This window comes from Ptychodera flava, chromosome 5 (genome assembly GCF_041260155.1).
Source record: "Ptychodera flava strain L36383 chromosome 5, AS_Pfla_20210202, whole genome shotgun sequence".
NCBI lineage: Eukaryota > Metazoa > Hemichordata > Enteropneusta > Ptychoderidae > Ptychodera > Ptychodera flava.
Window position 1 is genome coordinate 33,343,534 of NC_091932.1, and position 27,585 is coordinate 33,371,118.

The 27,585-nt window shown below is 35.3% G+C and overlaps 1 protein-coding gene across 19 annotated transcripts in view; it reads right to left on the reverse strand.

Annotated features, from left to right (window-relative positions):
- The window catches only part of LOC139133557 (dystrobrevin beta-like), a 119,981-nt gene that overhangs the window by 49,355 nt on the left and 43,041 nt on the right, over positions 1–27,585 (reverse strand). For 2 of the 19 annotated variants that reach the window (XM_070700280.1, XM_070700274.1), the window contains exon 1: positions 24,730–24,782. The exons of 10 other annotated variants lie outside the window; for them this stretch is intronic. Coding sequence is in view for 4 of the 9 variants with exons in the window: in XM_070700265.1 (XP_070556366.1) it covers positions 1,187–1,247 (61 nt within the window). In the remaining 5 variants the exon portion in view is untranslated. Of the gene's footprint in view, positions 1–1,186; positions 1,292–6,753; positions 6,978–9,665; positions 9,931–24,729; positions 24,783–27,585 lie in introns of those variants that run through there. 7 more of the 19 variants (XM_070700273.1, XM_070700269.1, XM_070700276.1 and 4 more) reach the window with 7 other exon arrangements.

Below are 27,585 nucleotides of genomic sequence, written 5' to 3' on the forward strand. Positions count from 1 at the left end.
TGCTAACCAGGGTAGTGAGTCAATAGACAGGTTACAAATTTAAATTCATAATCCATAAGTGTGCATGTATGTAAATACATGTAATTCATTTATCATACAATTAATATTGCTTACCTATGCTAACCTAAACTGACAGACTATCACAGAAAAAAAATTGCTGAGCAAGTACGGTTATCTCTCAAAACTTCAGTCCTGAACACTTTCAAATATGGCAGCAGTCACTTAGTGTTCAGTACTTGCACTACAAACAACATTACTGCCATTAAAATTGCCACATCAGATTTTCCCTACAAAGATTTCTGTCCGCCTGGAATTTTTGAAGACCAGAAAAATGGGCTCTGACTTTGCATGCCAGGAAACACACACGCACTTATGCCTGATCACTGAACTGAAAACAGTGTTTAAGCAGTACCAAAACTCATTCATTATTAATCAAGCGTATATTTACACAGTGAATAGGGCAAAATTACATCTCAAATGAAATGAGAGTGCTTGGGGGACCACAACAATGCGTCCAAATTAATTCGCTGTGACTGCCTCAGTATTATTGAAAACTTGCTTCACAATGTGTCACTGAACATTTCCCTGAGAGCAATTCAGTATGATTATTCATGCTTACCTATCTGATATACAGTAAAAGGGCGACAGTAATATTATGCAGAAATTAAAATTACCCTTTGCAGGGAAATGTCAATATCATAATATAAGGCACCACAACTTTCCAATTCTCATGTCACCATGAAACATATGACTTTTAAATATTAAATAAAGCTTTCTGATTCTTGCCGACGTGTGTGCACTGAAATGTCACAATTAATCTGACTAATTTACAGGTAACGCAAGCTACTCATTTCCCCTGGTGTTCAAAATAAAATTTTACTGTGAGGGTTCTGGGAAAAAAGTAAGCTACAATTTTCATTTCAAATATGTCAATTTAGCTTTTTCAGTGAATTGGGAGTGTCAATTGCTGGAAAATTTTGCAAATCATGCAGCAAAGTACACACCATACAAGACTACACGTCTGCATAACATGTCCTACATACTATAACCTGGCATGGGGCCCATCGGTTTCAGCGTCACACACAAACAACATGCAGTGGCTTGGCAAGAGTGTTCCGTTTATAATGATATGTTGACAACTGAAATCGCAAGTATCATAGAGACGGCTCAATAACTATGATTTTACCTCGTTTGAAGCGCATTCTCCGCGTGGTGACGGTGACGGTTTGAGTATACTGTTGATTCATACTGCTATCACGGCGATTAGAAAATGGTGGCGTCCATTTCCAAAGATTGATTACGTACTAAATGCCTGTGCCAAATGGGACTTGTAAATATAATCATACCGTACAGCAAAATGCTAATTTTTTTTTCAAGACATAATTTACGTCACTTGATAGTGCAGTGGGCTGGGATCAATATAGATCAATACAAAATACATAAGTATGTTTTCAGGAGTTACTCTCCGCACACTGTACTAATAATATTGTGAAGTGTGTCTACTGGTTAGGCAGGTATACTTTTCAAACACTGGTTGCCCTCAACGTCACAACAGCAGTCCACTTTGATCAGCATTTTTATTAATTTGTTAACAATCATAACTACATTGTCACTGGGCATTTCATCTGTCTTGATTCCCTATGGAATACAAAGCCAACTGTCAATTGTGAGGAAAATTTTTTTCAATATCATCCAATTTTGAAACAGATGGAAATAAGAATATTCAGAACAGCTTGAACAAACACTTGACCCCATGCTCTCCACGTAATGGAATAGTCTAATTGATTTTTCTGGTTTTGACGCCACCATATTAAGTTATCAGGGATGGTGTACACACGTCTATATGTCACTTCAAGATCCTACTATTGTGAGAAAAGTTTAACATTATATTAGGAGGTATTAAGTTCGACTTATTCTTTGATATTATAATTTATACATTGTAATTCAGTCCATGATATGTTAGAAAATTATCAATAGTGATCTTCCTTAAAATCTCACTCACACAAACTATATTACGTCTGAACGATATACATTGTATGGGAAAACTATACATGTAAGGTACCATGAAAGACTTACTTTTGTTTCCAATGATGTATGAGGGTTTCAGAATACATGTGCTAGTGACATTATGGGTTTAAATTTGTAATGGTACAAATATTACAAGATGCGGGGATCAAATAAAGTGAAATTTTATCCAAGGCTATGATTTTATTCATTGATTTTAAACAAGATCTCCTTCGGAACACTATGAGCTTGAGACTCGCTTTTCACACATGTACCACCCTAACACATGATATACCTTTCTAAAACTGTGTTAGATTTTGGGATTAGCCAGGATATCCATCCTATAATCTAACGTACACACTCATTGTAATCTATCCACCAACAAAAACCAATTGTCTACATCAACACAGTCAAACACAGATCTGATCATTTCATTGATTGCATCAGGGTTTTAGCCACTCACAGTGTTTGGGGAGAGATTACAGCGAATTCTACTTATGGTTTTTTTCAGAACTAGGGCTAATATGTTTGTTGTGGAAATCGATAAGAAACACCAGTTGACCATCAATTTCAATCCTGAGAAGACCATGTACTGAAGCTGAGTAAACACTCAACAAACAACCATGCAGCTTGCACTCAGCGTCTACAATTATCAGAGGATCACCACCAGGAAGCTACAATTATTTCTTCTTAAAAGGGTCAGCAGCTGTCCCATCCTTTTAGTGATTTTTCACAATGTTTGATTTATACATGTATGTCAATTGCAAGTTCATGTTTTACCCCATGATAAAACATCAGTTATTCAGCTTGCAAACACAGCATCCATACCTGTAAAGTGCACTGTTATTGTTTAGTCCAGTCCAGAATTCACTCATCAACAATAACAATGCAGTCTACACATGTACTGGCTGAATTGACAAGCTGAATACTGTGTATCTCGACATGCTTTGAGGAGAAGAAAAAAATACGGTAGTTGACATTAAAAACAAAATGAGTGAAAAAATCATCAGAAATCACAGCCACTGGCCCCGTAATTCTCAAATAACGTACTTCTCTCAAGCAGTTTTGATGGAACTCTTAGCAACCACTGCATTTACTTATTATCCACTGACCTTTTTTCATAAAATGTGTTAGGTAATCAAGTGGGTCTGAACAAATCATTGGTTTGTTCACAGTCCCTCCACTGTGGAGGAACTATGGTTTGTTGAATAGTATGCCATGAAAGAGGAACTTTGATTACCTGAGGAGATGTGAACAAGTTCAATGTCAAAGTCACAGCTCTGTACCGTACATATCAATATTTCACTATAAGATATTTTGATGCACATTAAACTGACATACATTAAATTCATCCGAATTACTAAAAGATTACAGAGGCACCTTCATATTCATAAGAAAACAGAATTTCAATGAATTAAAATAACAAAATTTGAATCCGATGAGTAAACACATAGAATAAATATTAAGTGTGCCACAGTTAAATGGAACCTATTAAGTACCAACCACCCCTGTGATTAATTGGTATACCGGTAGGCATACTTCATATTTAAAGAGGATGCATTACATAGAACATTGATTAAATATATGTGCTGTTGATTTTATGCAGGGGTTTATCAATAATAGAGTTATGCTGTAAGACTATCGACAGGTCCTTTTCTATCACAATTCTGACAAGGTACAATATTGAGGATACAGTTTATCAAACAAACAGGATACACGTGATACAGTTGTATCCATGAAGGTCATACTACCAGCATATAAAATACTGGACACGTAATATAATAAGTGAAAGTACATGTGGGTAACATAATACAGAGTGGATTGAAATAAAAGTCATATGATACAGCCATCAAATCTACCTGTCATGAAATATACATGAACAGTATCTACTTATGGAATTACTGTGAACCCAGAGACTCAAATGTCTGTTGCAGCAAACTACAGTGTATGTTATTCAAATGTCATTCAAATTGATGTATCGGGTAAGAGTGCTAAATTTCCTGTTTGTTTTTCATTTTTTCAGGCAGCCAGACATGCTATCCACATCAGAAGCAGCTAATTAATAACATTGTACACGTCTATGGCACTGTGTATCTGAGCAAGTATTTTCCCTCAATTACACGACGCATACAGTCAGAGATGCGACAAGAAAAAGATAAACGCATTTACTTCACGGCAGCGTTATCTCATGTCGTGGAAATAACCTCTTCCATCTTTCATATCCCGGCGCTCAAAATATCTATTAAAACATTAGATGAGTGGTTTAATAATTGACAACACCATGGAATTATGGGAAATGAAAGTAAGCTAATCTAAGATACATGCAAGACAGCTCTTGGAACTGGGCTGGTGACCTCAGGTGACCTTTCCACCTAAAGACAATTTGTCACAGGAAGTCATCAACTGGTCAATGCCATCCCTGTGCAAGACTGGAATACCGATTGACTGTACGTGACCTTAGAAAATGTGCGCTGGCATTGAATGGTGTGACTTGAATTCTTCTCTCAAGGAAAAACATGTACACCTACTTTTCTAAAGAAAGATGCGTACACAAGTGACTGAGGAACAGAACTCACAAATTTATACTGAAAAAATCTATAGTATTTTAACTTTTATAGCCATCTGTGATCAAAATTTTAATATGTTTACTTAAATTCTGTCCCCAAAATTTACTTTTAACACATTTACCATGCTCAGTCCTGTTTCTTATTCATACGGAAGCTTTGATTAAAGCATCCAACAAAATGAGAGCATGCCTACATGTATGTAAAATAACATATGTAAGGTACTTGTTTGGTTTTTTTGAACCCTTGGATCATATGAGTGTAAATATGGTAGAAAGGAGCAACAGAGCAGTTGGGTAGGGTAAATGTATACATATGTGTAAAATATGGAACTGAGCAAGTGTGTAGGGTTTATGTACATATATATGTAAAATGTACACATATGTGTAAAATATGGTGCTGCACATGTGGATAGGGTTTATGTACACAAGAGGACAGCAAAGTGATTGATATGGTCACTGGCCATATAAAACTGTGCATGTACCCTTGTCTCTACTCACTGGTACACAGCCTATGGTATTGTCTTTCACGGAAAGCTAACTATCATAGACAAGAAATGTACACATTCATTGCAGGCATACTTTTTCACAAGATGCTGATTTGCTCTGTCAAAATCCGTTTTTGACGTTCCACCCCAGAAGTTCAATATACTGTTATGATATAATAGCAATAAATCACACCCAGCAACGGTATACCACTCAATTTTGATCAGTTCACTTTATATATGCACTCGCTATCACTCGTGCATATATGTCGTGAACTGGTCAAAATCTCGTGGTATACCGTCACTGGGTGTGCTTTATTGCTTAAATATCCCATGTGTCAAATAAATGAACAGTATTCAACAAAGAATATATGCAATATTGCTATTTTTATCTGAGCAGGATGTCTTACAGAGGGAGCTTGTACTGTACACAAAAACACTGCATGAGCCCTGTACTGTATTCTATGATCCTTTGAGAATATCTGATAATTATCTTGGGATAGGCAGAGGATAGTGTTCATCACTCCAACTCTGTGACACCTGTTTGGGTGACACAGCTGGGCTTTCAAGGTAGAATTTCTACAAATTTTTACAATACCACACTAGTCTACTGCTTGTCTTGACTCAATTTGAAGCCTGTTGAGTTATTAAAGTTTTCATATTGTCTGGTTTTTGGGCGGATCAAAATTTTTTTTTTTTCCAAAGAGTTGTCAAAGGGGAGGTAAATGTCCCTTTTTAATACTTTACATGCAAATTCCATTAGATGAAAAATTTCCATGCACCATCCATTAGTTTTGTTCTGTGTGCCAAACAGTATTTTGATCTACTTGTGTAATCATGTTAACTTGTAAAAACAGCCTGTATAGTGAGTGTTATGTCCATATTGACAAGTGAATTCTCGTCTAGATCATATCAGAATTCACTTGCCAACACTACAATCACACAATGTGCTGCATTTGAGACGCAAATAACACCTTGTTTCAACATATATTAGGAAGATCATAGAGAACTCTTGTTACATGACAAAAATAATCAAAATATTCTCAAAAGTTACAGATATTGTCCATTCGTTTTTCTGTGAAGTTTTTCAGTCAACACAAGAATTGATATACACAGCGATGTCTGCACTGACGCATAGATGTGATGAGTATTTCTGTCAGGTAGACTCACAGACTACATGATAAAGCTGAGCACTGTGGCCTGGGAATGATACATATAATTGAGCAATCCCTGCGGTTTCTTCATCTCTAATTTGTTGATGTATGACCATTGACGGTTACGGAGACTGAGAATACAAATGAACGCGGTGACGATGTGCGGTTGCCTTCAAAGTGCAGTCTCAAAATGTCGCTGCCATTTCCTTGACTATGATGGTAGAAATACACCTGAACTTTTGTAGGTGACTGCTGAATGACTTTGACCCTGATCAGTGAAAGAATTTTGTGATGACAAAAATTTTCTGCACGGCTGAAAAATTCATCGCAAAATTTATCACAAAACACCTGATAAAAATTTCTAAATTATTACATCTAAAGGACATTAAATAATTTGTAAACAAATAAGTTCATGCTCAGAAATATATAGAAATACTTCTGTTAATTATTTCTGCCTGTCAGTAATATGTGGAAACTGTGAAAATTTTGACATCAATTATTGGTGGGAAGCAGCACGGTAATGAAAGATATGAAAAGGCATACTCACATGGTATACACACCATTAGACTGTGGAGAAACATTTGACGTGATAAGGCAATACCTCCTTGAGATAAGAGGACACTTTTGACGATAATTTTGATACTGGGGTTGATATAAAAGTGAGGCTCATCCGTGACTTGACACTATGTGACAATGCTCCTTCCTGCTTGCTCTCATCTCATCTTCTATGGATATGTGTTGTGTGGACTGAATACTAAGTGAGTGATGACTAAGCTCAATGAATACAAATTGCCGCTGATGGTCTTTCAGTCACGTTTCTCACAATCAGGGGAGTTTTGCAAAGGAGACGTGTTAGCAACACCAACAGGAATTCAATTTGAAAAGAATCAACGTCACTCTCAACTCACGCCTGACACCTTTACAAGTGTATGAAGAAACTGTTATTTATTAGATTGTCACAGTAAAAAAAAGACAAGACAGGATGAGTCCATCAGATAGCGTCTCAAGGACAAGATGATTTCAAGCATGTTGCATTGCTGTATATTCATTATGACAAGAACTTCTTAGATCTTGTACACATATGAGATGAGAACTAGGACTTTTTGGTGAGCACTATCAAAGCTCTGAACTGAAAGTGATGTTGATTCTAGATCACAACTATGTCCTTCTGGGCTGCACAGTACATAAAACTTGAAGACTCACCATTTACGAATTTGATACGGTATTCATATAAGTGTTTGAATTTAAGATAGTCGAGTGGAATAATTTATCATGCAAATTTGTCATTTACATTCACATCTACAATAGAAAATTTCCAAATTACAGTAGTCCATATTATGACAACTGCCCAGAAGTCTTTGCACTCATTGAATTATGACATCACATCAACTGATCATCTGAATTGATTCCATATGCCACTATTATTATACAACTCCTGCTGAAAAAATCTAAAAATAACATTCATTTATGGGCTCCCTCAAGTGTGAGAATTTTTGTGGTAATTTCAGAAATAAGTCATTATTTCTTCCAAAAAATGAAATGTGTATTTGCCTTTGATATTTTGGCTGAGCAGTTTTCTCTGTGGCTTCTCCGCTAGGTGACTGGGTACAGTACGTTATGAGTTTGAACCCTATTGAAACCACCATATCATATTTTTGAAGTGATTGTTATATTCCGTTTTGAAATGTTATACAACAGTAATATACATTATTTACTACTGATCAAAATCACACATCATACATGTATCTCAAATACAGGTCATATTCAAATCCTGGAATAATGCCCTCCTCCTTTAACCCTTTGAGTGCTGAAGTTTTTCCCACCAAAATTATAGTGCAACATTTTACCAATTTTGTGAATTTTTCCGCAATTTTTTGACAATTTTGGACCAAATAAACATCACGTTTTATTGGCTTCAGATTTTTATCAAAATTTTAGCAAAAATTAGAAAAAAAATTGACTTGTGTATATTTTGATATTGGCGACAAAAATTGACTTTGGCGCTTAAAGGATTCATACACATAAACTCTCACTATCACAAGCATGTTATAATAATACACGTATTGCTATAGCCTCTTAGTACAATATGCGCTAAAGGTGTCAAAATTTTAATGCAAAATTACTAGCATGAAATTGTTGACAAATTACATACTACGGATTTGAAAATTGGCATACATGTTGTATGTGTATAGTATCATTAGTAAATATTCAGCAGCGCTGTAGAGTACATACAGTATAAAAAAACTTCTATTTTCAATCCTTTGCTTACTCAAAAATCATGCACTTGGCCTTCATTTTGTGCATTTGAAAGGTGATGAACAGATGTAGTCTATGGCAAAATCATTCCATTTGTAAATAGAAAGGCATGGATTGATAAGTATGTGAATTCATGGTTGCTTGTATATACATAGGTGTATGATGAAATCGTAAACTTGATATCAGTTATACAAAACATGTGTGCAAAAAAGGAACATTTTTGATAAGCAAACATATGGAATGCTGTATATACATATATTGAGCTGGAGGTAGTTATGCTTTCAAACACTCGGACACGATAATAGGAAACTAGTATTATATCCTGTATCCATATGTTAAGGTAAAATGTGCCTTGTGGACATGTACAGTAGATACTTGCACTCTCAAACTTTTACAATATTCTTTGGGTGTACCACTTATGGGGCTCATTTTGAAGCTTGTGAGGTAAATAAAACTTTCACTGGTTTAGTTTTGTGAAACTCTAGAATTTCATTTTCCCCATAGAGATAACACAGGGTTGGCGGCCATTTTGAATTTCAAATATCATTAATATTAAATAATTTGTACCAAAATTTGCATAGTGACCCCTTATTTTTTTTCTTGACTTGGTGAAAGAACAGCAAAAACTTTGCTTGAGGAAAGTTTGAGCAACAGTTTAAGGCTTTCAATTTTGAGGCACGAACTACCTTAAGCTGTTCAGAGGCCTTCTACAATTGACTGTTTAAATGAACTGAACAGACTACAAGTGAGAGAAATTTGACCAGAAAAAAGTCACAAGTATATGAAACATATGAGAAGCTAGGCAGTTCTAACTACCAAAGTATGCAGGTACACCGAGTATAATTTTACAAAGACTTTACAGTAACTCAGAAAGGGAACGGAGATCTTCATGCAACTGTACAGTTGGATCTACAAATTTCAACAACTGAATTCTACTTTGATTGAGAGTGACAGCTGCCAGTACGTGTACATGTTATTGTACATTTGCCGGTTACGGTGAAACAGAATGTCCCCAGGCTTATAGCTATTAGTGTGCGTGTTCAGGGGTGTAGAGGCTGGTTGAAAAAACACACAAGTTGCCACTATTAAAAGATCAGTTGTGAAAACACAGGTTGTTCAATTGTAAAGTCACTGCCGATAAGTATCAGCATCATCATCACAATGCTTCATGCAGAATACAATCAGGTGTATGATATATATTACCTGAACAAGTACCACAGAGTTCCAATTTATCTGTAGAACATGGAGGCCTTACAAACAGCTCACAGAACTCACAGATTTGACGTGAATCGATGAAATTTCCAGCAACGTGGGATCCGCAACTGTAGAACAGGATTTGAAAATGACACTAAACCATCTTCCGATACATCTTCAACCATCAATGAGGCTGTTATCTGCACATACATGTACATGTGAGTGTGTGCATGAATGAACACACATCTCATCTGTCGAGGGAGACCACATACACAGAACAGCTAGCCCAACACATCTGCAGCGAGTGACAATCAAATCTCACTCCCTGGAGCACAAGTAGAGTTCAAAAGGTCAATTACGGAGTACTACGATGCATGCTGGCTGGTGTGATATTTCTGTGACAGATGTCGTACCAATTCAGCACTTACCCCAAGTACTTGCTACAAGATTTTAATGTGAATTTTCCACCAGTTGCAGATGTATGAATGATGTAAACACTTCTTGTAAATGAATGTTAAATTGTTCCTTCCACTGGCAGTCAATTACCCCGATGCACAGCATGAAGAGTCTACATGATTCTGATACACATTCCTCGATGGTTGTTGAAAACATACAGATCACTGTGATACAATTTGCCGTCCAAAGCATAGACCTAGCAAATGCTGTATTAAGAGCCAAAGTACAGATGCAACCCACACAGGATTAGAAAACTGGCTCTTTTGACTTCAAGTTGATCATTTTCCCTAGCAGATCAAACTGAACAAATCCAAGCACCACCATTATCATCATCACATACACAACTAAGGCAGACATGCCCACGGCTAAAAAATGACCAACAAATGAGCCATTTCTATAATTAGATTACTGTCTGCAGCCAGAGAGGACCAATTCAGTTTTAGACTTGATTGCGTGCTTGTCAGAGCCAACCTAGCTGCCGGTGGAGCAACATAGCAGTTGATGATCGCTATAGGCAGTCTATGTCCTTGACTGTCTCTTTACATAATCATCAATTTCTGATGCTTTTCAGTTCTATGTCTTGGAAGCAGACGCGGTACACAGACTTGATTAAAGATATCTCTTTATGCATCCCTTCTAATCAAGCATTTCGTTCAACATTTCAAAATGAAAGAAAATCTGTCTTCGAAGGTGAATTTCAACTTAAATATACACTGGAAAAAAAGAATGCTTACATACAAGAAAGCATCTTTAGGTTAAGAATAACGACACACTATGGAAAACTGTGTCCAAAATCAAATACAGTCAAGGTTGACTCTTTTCAGTACAGATTCTCCTAGATACCATTTATTTTCATATCTTGAATTCAGTGTTTGAAGTTCAAGTTGTTATTCAAGGGGGATATCATTCATCAAGTTACAGTTGGAAGAAATCTGCAAAATTGTCATATTCTGTCATGATTTACTTAATGAAATATATCTAAGATACTTTACAGACAAATCATACATACGATACATGTATACAAGGCCTAAACATTGTGATAGACAAATGTCATATTTTACAACATTCAGAAACCTACTCTCTGTCTACTGAAAACAGCTTGAGATGTGTTTTATGTTATACATAAGGAAAGGTTTTGTGTGTACAACTGTTTACACTTCATTGAAGTTGTACATCAAGGGCCTACTATGCAATTGGAAACCCTAACAGTAAAGGTGTACTGCTTTATAACATTGCCTCCACTGGATGGTTGGTGGCGCTCTTTAACCTCAGATGCCTGCCCCACTGAAAGGCCAAGCCATCTACCGGTACAATACTGTATTCCAGTCAAAGAGGCAGATCGATGTATGCAAGAAAGAAAGACGGGTTGACTGAGAGCCAGGTAGATAGAAATCTATACAGAAAACTGGTAGAAAATTAATTGATGAGTCTGCGGTGTGCACAGAATGGAATACATAAACACAGAAGGGGTATAATAGTCATGCAGTTCACCCTTTGAGTGCTGTAAATTTTCCCACCAAAATTTTAGTGTAAAATTTTACCAACTTTTATGAATTTCTCTGTAATTTTTTTGACAATTTTGGACTAGATGGACATCACTTTTTGGCTACAATTTTGGATCAAATTTTGGAAAAAACGGAAAAAATTTGCAAAAATTTACATTTTATACAGGAGACAAAAGTCGACTTTGGCACTAAAAGGGTTAATGTGCTTTTAAATGTAGCAGTAAAGGCTATTTTTGCACCAATTCTTTTCTCAGAGTTAATGTCAAGTTTCAAGTGTTAGAATCAAGATATTTAGTTCAAATTTTCAGGATAACTCCCTCAGTTAATACTTTCTCCAAAGAATATAAAAATTGTATATTTGTAGCCATGATTTTGAAATATGACACCAATCAATATTAAAATTTAATTTTTCATATTTTTTTTACATATTTGAATTTAATAATAATTGGATAGTATTAATATTACCAAATTAGTTATAAATATGTTGACTCTATTAATTGTAAGATTTGTACGGCAGGATTTGTAAATAAAATTTGTTTTCATGATTTTACATGGGTTTACATATCAAAAATTATTAAAAATTCTTTCAAATTTCAAAATGTCATTTTTCAAAAAGTACTTCAAATACAGGAAAATTGTGCCGTACAAATCTTATCTGTAACCTTGTTAATAGGCTGTAAAGATTCCATGTCCATATCTCATTTCAAAGGATGGATTAAATTGGTATAAATTATGTAGGAAAACTGTTATTCTGTCAAAAATGTTGAAAACAAGCCATATTTGCACCCCTCTTTTTAAGTCACAGAGCAGTCTTTTTGGTTAATCTCACTTTTGACACCTCTTTGACACTCAAAGAATCTAAAAATACATTTACAATAGCAGTCACCCATTCTAAATGCAACCACTGCCTTGTCAAACTTTCCTGAAAAACAGTAAAAAATGACTTTCCCTTTTCAAACATTTTTTTAAAAGCTAGGGGACCTCTACCACAGTTAATACACTAAGGACTCCCCAACTTCCTCTTATTTGGTCAGTTTTTCAGAAGTTTTAACGGGCTATAACTCTGCAATGCCTATGACCCCAAATGTCTAGTTTTTTTATTCCACAGAGAATGTTGACTACTTTTATGTTTTAATAGTTTTATTGAAGTTTATAACTGACGCTCTAGCCTTTACCGCTACCTTAAATGTACTAAAGTCAAAAATACACCTTGCAGTCACATTTCCTGATCATTTCCATGAAACTTTTCAAATTGAAATCACTTTCAAACTAAGACATTTGCTGTACATAAGTATTCAATTTCTTCATTTAATTATTTGATTTTCTGGGTTAATTAGCATACAATAAAAGTGACTGTCCATGAGTCTCAATTTGGAAACGCGAATTTGCGGAGAAGATGCAATATTAGCTGATGTCACTGTGCGAGAGTAACCCATGGAAAGAATATTATCAATTGAACTGTATGAGCCAGACACGATTTGACAGCAATTTTGATTAACAGCACAAGGCAACAGAAGGATAAGACAACATCACTGTCAGATTATGAACTTCCTATCAAAGTGTTTGAAGCAACCCCCCCTGGCTACCAACACGTGACCATACAAACAGACAATTCAGCTCTGAAAACTGTCACCTATGAACCAAACCTGCGCACAAAGTCTGAAAACTGTCTCCTCGACTATGCCCTCTCTCAAAGAAATTCGTCAGATTTGACCCGGTGGCAGAAACTTGTCATCTAATTCTACAGAAAAGTTGGCAGCTTCTAGATTTGACGGTGGCCTTTGCGGGTTGCTGGTCAACTGTGAGCGTTTAATCACACTGTGTGCTCATCAAATTTAATTGAGGTTTCTGTCCTAAGTTGGTCTGGTTAAATCTACACACAGCTGAGACCAGAAAAGCACCTTTGGCTACACCATAAAATTTTTAGATATAAATTGTTTTGAAACTAATTTTGCTAGAACTCTTTGGGTCAAAGGGAGCAGGGAGACCCTTCTGACTGAGGACAAATATTTTGCATATTTCTTGGATTTACACTAAATCTGCAGACATTATTTTCCATGAAAGTTTAAGCATGGTTTATAGGAATCTCAATGCAAACACACAAAAAGTTAATGCTTCTTCCCCTGGATCTCATTGTAAAGGTCCAACAATATCTTAAAAAACAACAGGGGCAACCAAACTGGGTCATGCTGAAGGGGGATCAAGGATGATGCAGTTTAAGGTGGAATATGTCTCGGGGACAGATATTCGGACTCTCAAACTTTATCAATTCTTTTCTGATACACCACTTGTGGGGGTTAATTTTAAAGTTTTTTGTGTAAGAAAACTTTTCAACGGCTTAGTTTTTCAAATTCGAAAATTATTATTTTTGAATTTTAAACACTGGTAAATCTTGGGTTATTGGTTTCTCCAGTACCAAAATTAGCACGGTGATCCCTGATTTTTATTCTTGATTTTGGAAGAGAATGGTTGAAAGATTCCATAAGGAAAGTTTGAGCGAAAGTTTAAGTCTTTCATTGTCGAGGCACATACTACCTTAATTGATCAAATTTCAAGGTATAGGTATAAACACTGCACATATACAGTATGTGTACGGTTCAAATGCATAGCTGTTTACTAATCAACCACATTTCATTTTTGCCAGCCTTCATATGCACAACTGTCCATGTACATGTACGCAGGCATATAAAACATTCTTAACTTCTATTGATGTGCTGAACATGTTATGAGCAGCACCTGTGTCCTATCACCAGGGAATTGTCCACAATCAGTCAAAATTTATGTGTCTGCATCAGAACTGTGACCTGGTAACATTTTCTCAATATATCTCCTCGGCTGGATGTGTCTAGAAATTATGCCAAAAATGCACAGGATTACTGTATTCTTGTTTGGTTATAAGCTAGATGTGTCTAGAAATTATGCCAAATTTCATGGGATTACTGTATTCTTGTTTGGATACGAGCTAGATTTCATATGTTTTACGTGGTGGCCTTTACAAGATTCTCAAATCTTTTTTATCCATCTTTGAGGCTCAACACTATTTCTGGCCAAATATTAGTGACATTGAAATGTTACTTAGCATTACTTTTATTGTTACTTTTTGAATATACAAAATAGATTTGACAGATAATTGCAGTAACTTTGTACACTTATTTTCATTATTTGTGGATTACAAAATGAGTATAGTTTCTTATTCTTCTCCCTCAATTGTGATGAAATACCGGGTATTAGCCTTGCCAACACAATAACTGCTTACAACATTGACAAATGAACTGCCATGTAGTCTACATTAAGGTAGAATGAGCCTCGGGGACATATCACGGACTCTCAATTTTTTATAATTCTTTGCTGATCTACAACTTAAAGGGGCTCATTTTAAAGCTCTTGGTCTAAGAAAAATCTTCACTAAGTTTTTGAAAATCAAAAATTTAATTTTTCCCCCATAGTTAAAACATGGATGGTGGCCATTTTGAATTTCAAAATTGGTAAATGTTAGGTATGGTAATTTGTTTTTCTAGTACCAAATTTTGCATGGTGACAACAGACTTTAATTCTTGATTTGGTGAGAGAATTGTTGAAAGTTCCATCTAGGAATGTTTGGACAAAATTTTAAGTCTTTCACTTTTGAGGCCCATTTTACCTAAAAAATTTGAAGTATAACATTCGACATTATGCACATGAAGTTTAAGCATTTCAGTATTATTTTGGAAGTAGAACAAAAATATGTATTTTATATTCAGAACAGAAATGATAGAAAATACATTAAAAGTTACTGCTAGTGGCCCTATAATTGCAAAGATTTCATAGAAAACAAAGTATTTAATCTAAAAGGGAACAAAAATACTATATAAACTGTACATATGATAAAAGAAATTCCTAAAAAGCCAAATAACTATCAATTTCAAATAATGCTTTGTAATCAAATTTCAAAGAATCAAAATTCAAATTTGAAAAATCCAAATTCAAATTCAACACAATAGTTTAGCCAGTCGAAGACTAACACTGTACACACAGGTTACTGTTGATGGAAAAACATACTCTGTGAGTCTCTTCCATTGATTGGTATCCAGTCAATCTAATAAAAGGGAAAAGCAATTACTAGTAATCGGACTAAAAGCCAGCGCACACACACTTCATAGAGATCATCATGGTGGACCAGATATTGAATTTAGAGATTACTGTGAATGCTTTGTGAATACTAATCTGAATAAGATGCTGAATTCAGTCTTGATGTTATTAATCCTCATGGTGGCAGATAGCTGGGCCTTCTGAAAGTAATTTACCTGACTGTACTATTTGAATATTTAAAGGCTAGTACAAATGATTTGGTTCATTTCAGGAAAAGTATGACTTAGTTTTACACATGTACAGACATTGAGATCCAAAGTGAAAACAAATACATCAAATAATTGAGGAAATGATTTAGCAGGTCAAAGTGCGCGACTAAGAAAAATTCAGAATACAATGGCTACTCAAATGAAACAGCCATCCATTTCTTATAAATATATACATGTAGATCAATTCAAATTCCTCTGCTTAGGAAAATATGAATGATTGCAAGGATCTAAGGATTCAAGGAATATTTCACATGGAAAAGAACAATTACCGGTACGCTATAGGTTTTGGTGAGTGTCATTTCATCTAGGCCATCTAAAAAGAATGAAGAGCCATGAAGATCAGCTACTGTGAAATTAACACGTAACTTTACTTCATCTGCTATTTTTAACACAAAGCAATCAATGTTCCATAAAATATTCACAACATTGGCGGCTTCCCCTTTATAGCTTGCTTATTTGAATTCAATTGAAGCTGGCACACTCAACGTTTCCGTTAAGTGAAGCTGGATGTCAACGAGAGGAGCTACGCTGACAAGAAAGTGATACTGTCATGACCTGCAAGTGTTGGGGGTGTAGTCAGAATCCAACCCGAAAGGTTAGAAGTGACGTCATCACGTTTTGAACAGACTGAAAGCTTTGTGCTTTGCTGCACAGTCTCCACATAAAGATCTTTCCCTTTTTATTACACCCTAAGGTTTTTGCTTTGCAAGTTACAACAACTATTTAGTTTTTGAGGTGTGAAAAAGGATTGAAATTGCCAAAATGTACCTTTTGATGTGGATTTTTGAAAACATTAAAAGGTAAGGTTCACAGCCGCTTTCGATGAGAATTACCGCCTTATTGAATTTTCAGAATTAATAATATGTAGTTTTCAAAATTGTTGGCCAGAAAATGCAAACTGATGTCTGATATCACCCATAACTTGATAATATTGAATTCCATTGCTCAAAGTAGACATAATTATCTGTTAACAAGTAATATTCTACAAGTAATGTATTATTTAGAGCGATGTATTTTACCTTCAGGTAGATTTGATGAGTGTGCTAAGAAGAAAAAGTATGAAAAATGTACTGTATGTAGTGTACAGTTGTATGTGAAATGTAATCAACTGTAAATTGAAATAAATTCTTGTTACAAATAGGCAATATTCCTTTCGACAGCATTGTTTGGCTTGATCCAACTATTGATATCAATATTTTATCTGGAACTGTACATTGGGAAGCAAGGGTGAAAAAGTTCAAAGAAAGAAACACCCTCAAAAAAAGAAAGCACACTCCCAAGTACTGGGTAACTGGAAACTCACAGTTGTGAAGAAGCTCTCAGTGTAAAGATATGTTTTTGGATATTTTGTTTATTGTGGCAGATACTGGCATAATAACTGCATCATTTACAATACAGTGAGGTTTCAATGATAAGGATGATTTCAAAAGATACATGTATCACTGCTTTCTATTCAAGCATCACCTCTTAAACTACATTTGACTTTAATTTAGCATTTCTATAAAATCAGCTCCATGAACTGAAAAGTCTGAAGTGACAAAAATGCTCTACAGAGATAACTTGTACCTTATACAAGTACAAGTTTCAATGTTCATATTCTGACAGCAAACAGGAAATCTTAGAAAGTAAAATCGATATCCATCGTACTCATATGCAGCCCTTCGGATATTCTCTGAGATTTTGAACAAAGACCTGTATTTTCTATTGTAAATATATTGGATAATGTTTTTTCTGAATATATGTGGAACTAATGGAAATTTGACAGATATTGTTGAATTTCTGCTGGCTAATCCGTAAAAGGTTGTTTTGTCAGATTTTTTACCGACAAACGAAATTAGTTGCCGGCGGCAAATCACACAGTGAAAGTGTCAAAACTTGCGCCTTTGCATCTTTTTAATGGTAGCAAATTCCGACCACTGGGACACGTTTTTTCCCCTGACTGGAGGCAATCACATACATCCTACAGATTTATTAAAGTGACTACAAGACAAGCATTTTTTAAAATTTACGCTTGTATGTAAAAACTGATGCATTTTAATATTCATGAGCTTTCCTGTCCTCAGTGCTTTTAATAGAAGAAAGTAAAATTCACTGATTTATGCATCTTATGCATCTGTCTTTAAACTCTGTCTAGTTTCATGAACAAATATACAGCAAATGAACATACTGCATGGCGTTTCTGGGAATATTTAAATATTTAATAATTCTATGGCATCAGTAATTTCAATCCTTAAAGACATTTTTCAGTATTCCAAATGTCTTTGTGTTAATCAATTAATTAATTTAGTTATTTACTTGTTTATTTATTTATTTATTTATTTATTCATTTATTTATTAGGCCATCCATGCACATATGCATGTTTTTATGAAGATGCTGTTTGTTTGTTTGTTTGTCATCAAACTTGGACGTGGATGAGACTTTTAAACAAACAATAACAATCTTTTGTAGTATGGTTGAAAGTTGACACGGGAAAGGCTTGGGGTGTATATGCAGTTGCTGGTGAAAATATACCGTGTAATTTGAATATCCACCCAGGATAATTAAACCAGCCACAGTCTGCACCTGTGTAAAACATCTGTGATGCCAAATTGGTTGTTTTAACTTGTGAGGGATGTGATATGTGTACTTGAATGCATTATAAATTGCAATATACAACACACACTGAAATCTATCCCATGGTGGAATCTAATTAACGGCGATGATGACATTTATGCCGTTACTGCATCGCAATGAAATCAACCTACTTTCCCGAATGTTAAATGTCACCATTAAAAAAATTGCCCTGACATGGAGATTTATTGAGTCTGTTAAAGATTAACAGACTTTAAATCTACGGTTCTCAAAGGTGTACTAATACTTATTGGGCAAAAAATTGACCTGTCATATTTATTTCTTCGAGTTTAGACCTACGGTACGAGGACATAAATCTACTTATGAAACTAGATTTCATCTGGGAGAATGTATTTCACAAAATATCTAAATTTAACTGTCTAGACTGGAAACTCTGATTAAAATATGAGAAACAATTCTCCTGTGAAATGAGTCATCAATTCTTCACTATTTCTAATGTTTTTCTGTTGTCTTGATACTGCTTCACAAAGATGACCACATTGATATAACCCTCTATCTGCAATGGTTCAGCCTAAACCTATTGTTATCGGCAGGGATTGTGAACCTGCTTACAGGGAATTAGGGGTGAACAGGTGAAGTAAAAAGCATCCACCATGAAATAGCGTTATACCACATTTTTGGTAGATGACAGTTTATGAAATGTTACCATCACAAAAATAATTTTGAATTTCAAATATCGGTAAATCAGCCAATTTGTTTTGCCAGTACTGAAATTTACATTTTGACCCCGATTTTCATTCTTGATTTCGAAAAAGAATGGTTTAAAGTTTGCTTGATCAAAGTTTGAGAAAAAGTTTTATGGCTCTCATTTTCAAGGCATGAACTGCTTTAAAAATGTTTCTTTACTCAGAAGCACAGAGTGATAATTTCTGATTTCCACTTGCAAGCCAAATAAATGCCATCACTTATTCTGAATCGCTACCAGAATTCCATGAAAACAAAATTTACAACTTTAAAATAAATTCTTGTCTCCTTCAGAATTATTTTTCAGTTCACCAAGGCCGATACACATACAGGGAAAGTGGCTACAATATCCGACACCATAAATATTCATAACATCTCTCCGCTGAGATTATCCCAGTTGGATTATAAAGGCAGGTGATACATCCTGTTGGATCATATAAATCAAAGGATATAATATGAATCTATTTTTCCTGTAATTTAATCAAATCGAGGTTCACATTAAATGACAGATTATGCCATCATCAATTCACATTAAATTAATTTAGCAGCATTGCAAAAATGTCGCACTCAGAATTATAAATCTTGCTGAGGTATAATTGATCTTTACCGCTGCCAGTAACGAACATTTTTTTGGGTGACACAATTAATTTTTACAGCACTGGACAATTTGTGGTTGTATCACCTTCAAAGTCTCCTGAAATTCATCTTCATGAGAGGTGACGTGATGTATGAATAGGTGTTGAGGGTGTTTCCACAAACACGGCATACATCATGAAATAGTGTGCATTTGAGGTAGAACACGCTTCGGGAGCAGATATTTGAACTCAAATTTTTCCAATACTTTTCAATCTACCTGGTACTAGCTATGGGTGCTCATTTTAAAGCTTTCACATTAAATAAAATTTTCACCATCTTATTTTTTGTGGCAATCCAAAATTTAATTTTTTCAAATAGACTTAACACAGGGATGGCAGCCATTTTGAATTTCAAATGTGGGTAAATATAAGGTACCTGTAGTTTGTTTCACTGGTGTCAAAGTTTGAACTCTGACCCCTGATTTTCAATCTTGATTTTGAAAGTGTGTGGTGTAAAGTTTCCTTGAAGAAAGTCTGAGAAAAGTTTAAGACTTTAAATTTCAAGGTGCATACTATCTAAATTTGGATTCTAAGAAGTTGTGTTCGATTTCTGAACACTTCACAGATTGAAAATTACAATGGTTTGGCATTCATTTGAATTCGATAGTGAGATGTTTGAGCTGACTGGATAATTTTTTCCACTTCAAGGTCATTTCAACCGTGCTGTATGTATTTTAACTACTAGCAGAGCAACGTGGATTAGCTTTTACCTGGAACTTGTTTCACAGTGAATGATACAAGGTAGATTTGAAACAGGATAGTGATAACCAGGTATTGTCCCCTGAACGTGTTCAACCCCAACTCCTTGTGAACAGGTCCACAATCACCTACGTAATGTGAGGTTGGGCCATACCATAGCGGTGAAAAGGTTAATGAAATTCAACCCCGTTTATATCGTATTATGCTAGCGATCTTGGTTTTTCACTCAGGAAGCCATACAAGTTAATGTGTTAGCCATAACTGTAAGGTGCGACTGTATCAAGGACTGATATTCCACAAGCAAATGTGGCTTATAAAGCGACCTTTTACCTTATATGGATTTAAATGCAAATTTGTTATTACCATATATGGATTTATATGCAAATTTATACCACTATATATATATGGAGTTCTATGCAAATTTGTTGTCAATGAGCAACTTTATGAGGTAGTCTTGCTCAATGACCACAATGTTTCAAAAGTTATCAGTGCCACCTGGCACTGGTTCCAATTTGATTGTAAATAAAGAGTAAATCAGATAATTGGGAACTGGCAGGTAACTGTGATTATGATTTGATTATAGGGAGCAATTTGGTTACAGATAACAGTCCACAATTCTGTCAGACTGCTTTAGCATTCAATATGCACACTGCACATTGCTGCTCATGGAACATAAATGTGTGTGAACAAGACTCATTTCGACGTACAAAATATTTTGGATAGTTTCAATGGATTAATGTTCAGTAGGTACATGTATGCTAATGGTACAAATGGACTATTGGTATACAGTATCTTCATAATGAGTAAATGGATACACATACAGTATCTTTTGCTGACAATAGAAACAGGGAGATTTTACTGCTGAGCTGATACTGATAAGATTCATGATCTTTGCAGGAGATACTATAAGCACTGGCCGACTACAATGTGGATAGTGCTTGAAGACTCCAGTGGAAGGTCCAACTCGTTTACAAAATGGAAGTATGTTTGACTGAATGTACAGTATGCTTGTGTTAGGAGCCTAGAAGTTTGGTCGTGGTATCCACTACATTTCTCATTGATTCTGATCTTTGTACAAAACTGTAGAGGCCCTCCATTTATCTCAGACTGATTTTGATAAAAATACACATCTCCCACCCCCTGTAATTTGTACACACATTATGTTCTATGCACACAGCACTTGTCGACATGCATCCTTAAATTTCATTCTGAAGCTTCCAAGGTACAAGTTTATCTCAGTGACATGATTTCAAATCAAATTTTTACGCACCTGTTCAATGTAACTTGTGATCTCAAACAAGTGCAATCAGTTTTAAGTGTGATTGCCGGTATCGCTTTTCACTTCAAAGTTCAAACCTGTCTCCATAAATCAGGACCATTCCCATTCCATAAATCACGGATCATTTCCATGTGTGGCAAACACCATGCATTTCATGCATGGCAAAGTTAAGTGTTCCACACAAATAGATCACTCACATTTGTCACTTTGAGAGTCATTTAAAGGGCGCCCTCATGCTGCATTGTTCTGACAAGTTTGTATGACTATTTTGTATGCGAAATGGACAAGATAGCAGTGACTGATTCTATTTGAAATAATTTGTCATCCGTATTAACCACAAAAAACAACAATGACACTGCAAGCCGTTCCTCTGCAGCGACACTTTTTTATTGCTCTCTAATATCATTTCTCAACTAAATGTCTCAATGTTGGCACATGAAATCTTTAATCATAAATTATTCAGTCATCTGGAAGCCTATACTACAGTTGGAAGCACTCTGAAATTTTTCCGTAGTTTCTGTGTTTCGGATTCCTTTTTAAACTCATTACAGAAACTGCAGGTTGTATGCGAATTATCCAATCGAGATATATAAACAGTCCTGCAGAAATTTACTGCAATATGACTCACACGATGGGCTATCCAGATGGAAATTTACCAGTCCTGTTGTTAGTTTCTGTTGCCCCATTGGCAAAATACACCTCTATGATGAAAACCCATTGCAAAATGTGAAGTTATTTATTACTGAAAGATCACATCCTCCAGGTAAAACCAAAACGTCAAAATTCATTACAAAATGACAGCATGAGAACAAATATTTGCAAGTCTAATATATCTCTGCAGTTACAATACTGGATTTTTGCCAGAGGCTAGAGTCATAACATGCATGTTTTATGTCAACTCGGCTATGTTTTGACACTTTATTTCACTACATTAACACTTCTTCATCTGCTCAAAGTCAACCTCGGATTTATGATAGTCCGTACAGTCCAATTTTTCATGAGCTAATTCTCCAGAACTGGTAATCAAACTCCCCCATTCTCAAGGGACGACAGCTTATATCTCTCCTTTGCACGTCCTATATACACACCACCATGCATGAAAATTTTTGATCAGTTTGCCTGCAGCATTCTTGGGTAAAATGTTGGAAATGTTTTTCTAAATGTCTTAATCCATTGTGAAAACAAATTTGGAAAAGCAAGCAGTGCCTGACAAGATATATTTATTCTATGCAAATTTCTCTGCAATTCTTGTTCAGAACATTTGATTATAGGCTGACACGAATGATGGCATACATGTACCTTTATCATGAGATATTGAGCATTTAGGTCTAGAAATGTATAGTTTACGGGATTTATACCAGAATAAATGTCTTCTGTAGAATGTACACGTATGACATACATGTAGATCCTTCACATACAGAGGTTATTTTTTCTTAGATGGCAATCATTTAAACTGTGGTTTGTGTTTTTGACAAATTATCAGTACATTTTCATATAAGTAAAATTGGCATCCCCTCCCCCCATCCTCAAAGGTGCAAACATTTACTGACCAAATGTGTTTATTCAAATAGTTACACACATCTCATACACAAACTGTGACACTGTACCTTTACTTTGGATAGAATTTATAGTACAGGAAAATATAAAATTTAAAGACAAGCATCTTGCCATTATTCATATTTGGCAAAATCAGCCTATTCCGTTTCATGAAAATGATACAACAATAAACATCATAGGGCCTTGATTCACATTTATAGTGCTAGTCACAAGGAAGTTGTCTAGTCTGACTTCAATAAAATATCTCTTTCTTGAATTCCTCCTTCCAAGACACTCTAAGGAGGTGGACAACTGACATTTACAGTGTACGTGCCTGATATTTAAAATGCCGAGAAACATACATTTAAAGATTTATCACGAAAAGCCTTGCATAATTCACCACTAGCATGGAATTAATAACAAACCATGCTGGTCGTAATATTTGTTTAGGACATGCTTCAGATATGTCGTAACATCGATCACAGGGTTTTATGATGTACATTAAAGAAAGCTGAAGTTTTAAAACCATTTTAATCTTCTCAGTGATGACTAGAAAAGCTTCCAATGTTTTTATGTTGGACGTTTCCTTTGCATAAGATGTTAATGTTGGTAGAGGTACAATCAGATACGCAGCTTCTGAGGTTGGTAAAATATGTACCAATACTGGACAGGAATAACTTGTGGAAAGCTGCTAATACCCCTTTGAAATGTCAAATAATTGAAAAATCCCAGGAATTATTTAAAGGAATTTGGAATATGACATGACAGAATTAAATTATTTTCCAGTGGATACGGCATGTTGTACATGTAGAACACAACATGTCACGTGACAAAGTTGACAAAAATAAACTAATGTACGAATTTGATATATTTTTATTTGAATCTGTTGTTATTTCAACTTTACGATGATTGTCACACAGAAAATCTGAGCTTTAACCTGTTTCTTGTCAAGTTGTCCAAAATTAGCATAAAAAATCAAAGTCGCTTGAAAAGTACCACGACTCATGTACTGCTGGGACGTAAAATCATATACACCAGCAGAATCTAGGGACACCACTTACAAGCACCGATTCACTATCAGCAACATAAATCGGTGAAAACCTTGTATATATGTATATTTTTAGTTGTCTTCAACTAGGCAATACATTACACAGGACATGTTATGTGTTATGGATGGCTAGTTTTCAACATCTCAACCTGATAGATGACACGTGAACCTGACAGAGTAAGAGCCGATCACTTTATCACAAGACTATCATTGACTGATGAGAGTGAAGGCATTTCTTTCAAGACAATCTCCGTGACCTTACCTGGCGGAGTGAGTAAAGTTCACGCCTTTCAATCTTTAAATAGCAACACTGTACTCACCTAGAAAATAAAACGATAAAAAAAGAAGAAATTATAAGACATGGAGGACATGTAATTATGGTCAAAATGAGAAATTGGCATCTACTTCTCAGGTTATTGTGCATTCATCATTTTTATCTACAGAAATCCTTAATCCCACATTTCACAATATATCTTGAATTTCTTGACATAATTCCCCGTATTAAACGAGTTCACAATCACCATTTATACACGTAACAATTGTATTGGGCTAAACCATGCTGATTAAGGGGTGAGACTATATGTACATGTATGTATGCCATACATGTACATGTATTTCTACATCCATTTCTACAAGGATTTTGAACCACAAATTTAAGGCACTCGTAAGTTTTTCCAAGACAGCTGTACCACAATGTACCATTCGTACATCTCCTGACAATATGCATAATAAACTCTCGTCACATGAACATGTTTCATAGATGTGGGTGGGAAAACTCATAAAGTCTACAGCTGTACAATCTGGATTACATATCTTTTGCAGATTTCATCTTTTGTCAATACAATGAAAAGGACAATCATGGGTACAGTACTAGGCTGTCTTCAAATTCTTACAGCAAAACATCTTTCATATAATTTTTCTCAATTACCCTGCACGAAGCAGCAAAGGCAGTTTTACTGATAAAACCATCAAACATGATTATGCATGACGGATTGCAGGAGCACTGGCATACGAAAACATATTCAGCATCTTGTCCTGTTTTTTGGTCTCAACAAATCTGAACGAATTTCGTTTTAAACAACTGGCAACTACAGTAAGATTGATGACCCAAAGGGAGGTTACAGTACAACTGATCTCAAATTTCTTTACCACAACAATATGATGGGAAAAATATTACGTGTTCATCAAATACATAGAAATATTGATGGGCAAATTTTAAATATTGACACACATAGGAAGTGACTCATACTTTGCATCTGGCGACAGCTCAGTACAATCGAATTACAGAAAGCTAACAATGTAAGTATAGTTGATGGTATAAAACACATGAATGTTGCACTGTGAGATTTGACGAGAGCTCTCAGCTGACGTCCAGACCAGACACAAACCATTAGAGGCAAGGACATTGATGAGACAGACAACATACACCTGTCTCCACTTGTCTGTAATGTAATACTGATCTTATTTTATTCATTCCAGTAGCTATCTCTGGAATTTATCTCATAATCCTTGTTTGTTAACAGTACCCTCTGAATACATGTATTGTAACTTTGACAAACACATCAATGTGAAACATATTCTCAATATTATTGCAAAATGATATTGATTAAATGTACCTGAATGTTTAACATATTTTACACACATGGCAGTTAATTTCATTTTTGAAATAACTAATAATGAAAATAATATTGACAAATAATATCTTGAAGATATCATTTTTCAAATCAAAATTACCTAATGTACATGTATAACATATTATACACACAATGGCGATCACCATTTCTTTCCTGAAAATTAACTATTTTCCTTATAATGCATTTGTGACAAAATCACAAGTTATTTCAACAAACATTAAACTGATCAGGCATTTATACAAAACAAATCTCAAATTGTCTGAAACTGATAATGAGCATTTAAAGGGAAGCTATCAACTGTATCGTATACTGTCAGAAATTTCAAATTCTTCCGTGGCAGGGTTGAAAAACACTACACATCCAAAAAGACCCGAAGAAAATATTTAATGCAATACTCAAAAATACACTTACATGTATTAGGGAGAATGACCACACTTAAATCAGAACATTTTAAAAAATAATATTATATAGGGCTCAGCCCTTGGTGTCGCGCCAGGGGTTAAGATTGGCAATGTTATTTTTATTGATTCATGATAAAATGTAATTAATTGTTACTTCATAAACGTTTATATGACAACTATGCCCAGTTTCCCTCTGATGAAAGCAGTTCACGTACGTACACGACGTCAAACCCTGCAGCAGAGCAGGTATAGATTTTCTGTAACGTGTAAAAATTTTGGACAAAAATTGGCAATTTTTACAATGATAACAGCCTATTGCGTTAAACAAGGGACGTATTATGCAATCATTATCATTGCAATGGTAACCGCACTGCCCACCTTCCACTTGCAAGCTGAAAACACGGTCCCTCGTGCTGAAAACTACAGCGTTCCGTCTAAAAACTGGCAATTTTTGAATCTAATTATTGACACAGGGGGCGCTTTTCTAAAATTAAATCCCAGCATTCTTTGCGTATGCCCCCGTTCATATGCACGACAGTTTACTCCCTTTACCTACATAAACGATATTTTGTATCGACGACAAGGTGCATAATAACATTTACTGGCTAATAAAAGAGGTATATTTTATAAATGGCATGTTATATAATAGTAATTTGTTTCGTATTTGTTTATTTACGAGTACTCAAAAAAAAAACATGGCGGCGCCTATGAAAGAAGGGTACACTTCCGGTTACTCGCATAGTATATTATGAATATGCGCATGCGTAGTCAGTAAGCCGCTGGCGCGACTATTGAGACACTGATAATGTGGATGTTGTGAGTGAATCTGTGATTAAATGTTATTTTGATTCATCTGTATCATTTAGCCTGCTCACCCCCAATTTCTTGTAAACAGGCCCACAATCACCACGTGTAACAATGATTATGGGCAAAACCATGATGGTTAAAGGGTTAGAAGGCAAACACTTAAATTTTAGCACACGTTATCTTACTTTTCCACGTTCTACCAGTTCAGTACCAGTACACTGGCATTACACTAAGCAAAGGATACATGTAATTTAGATAAAGTCCAACATAATCCCT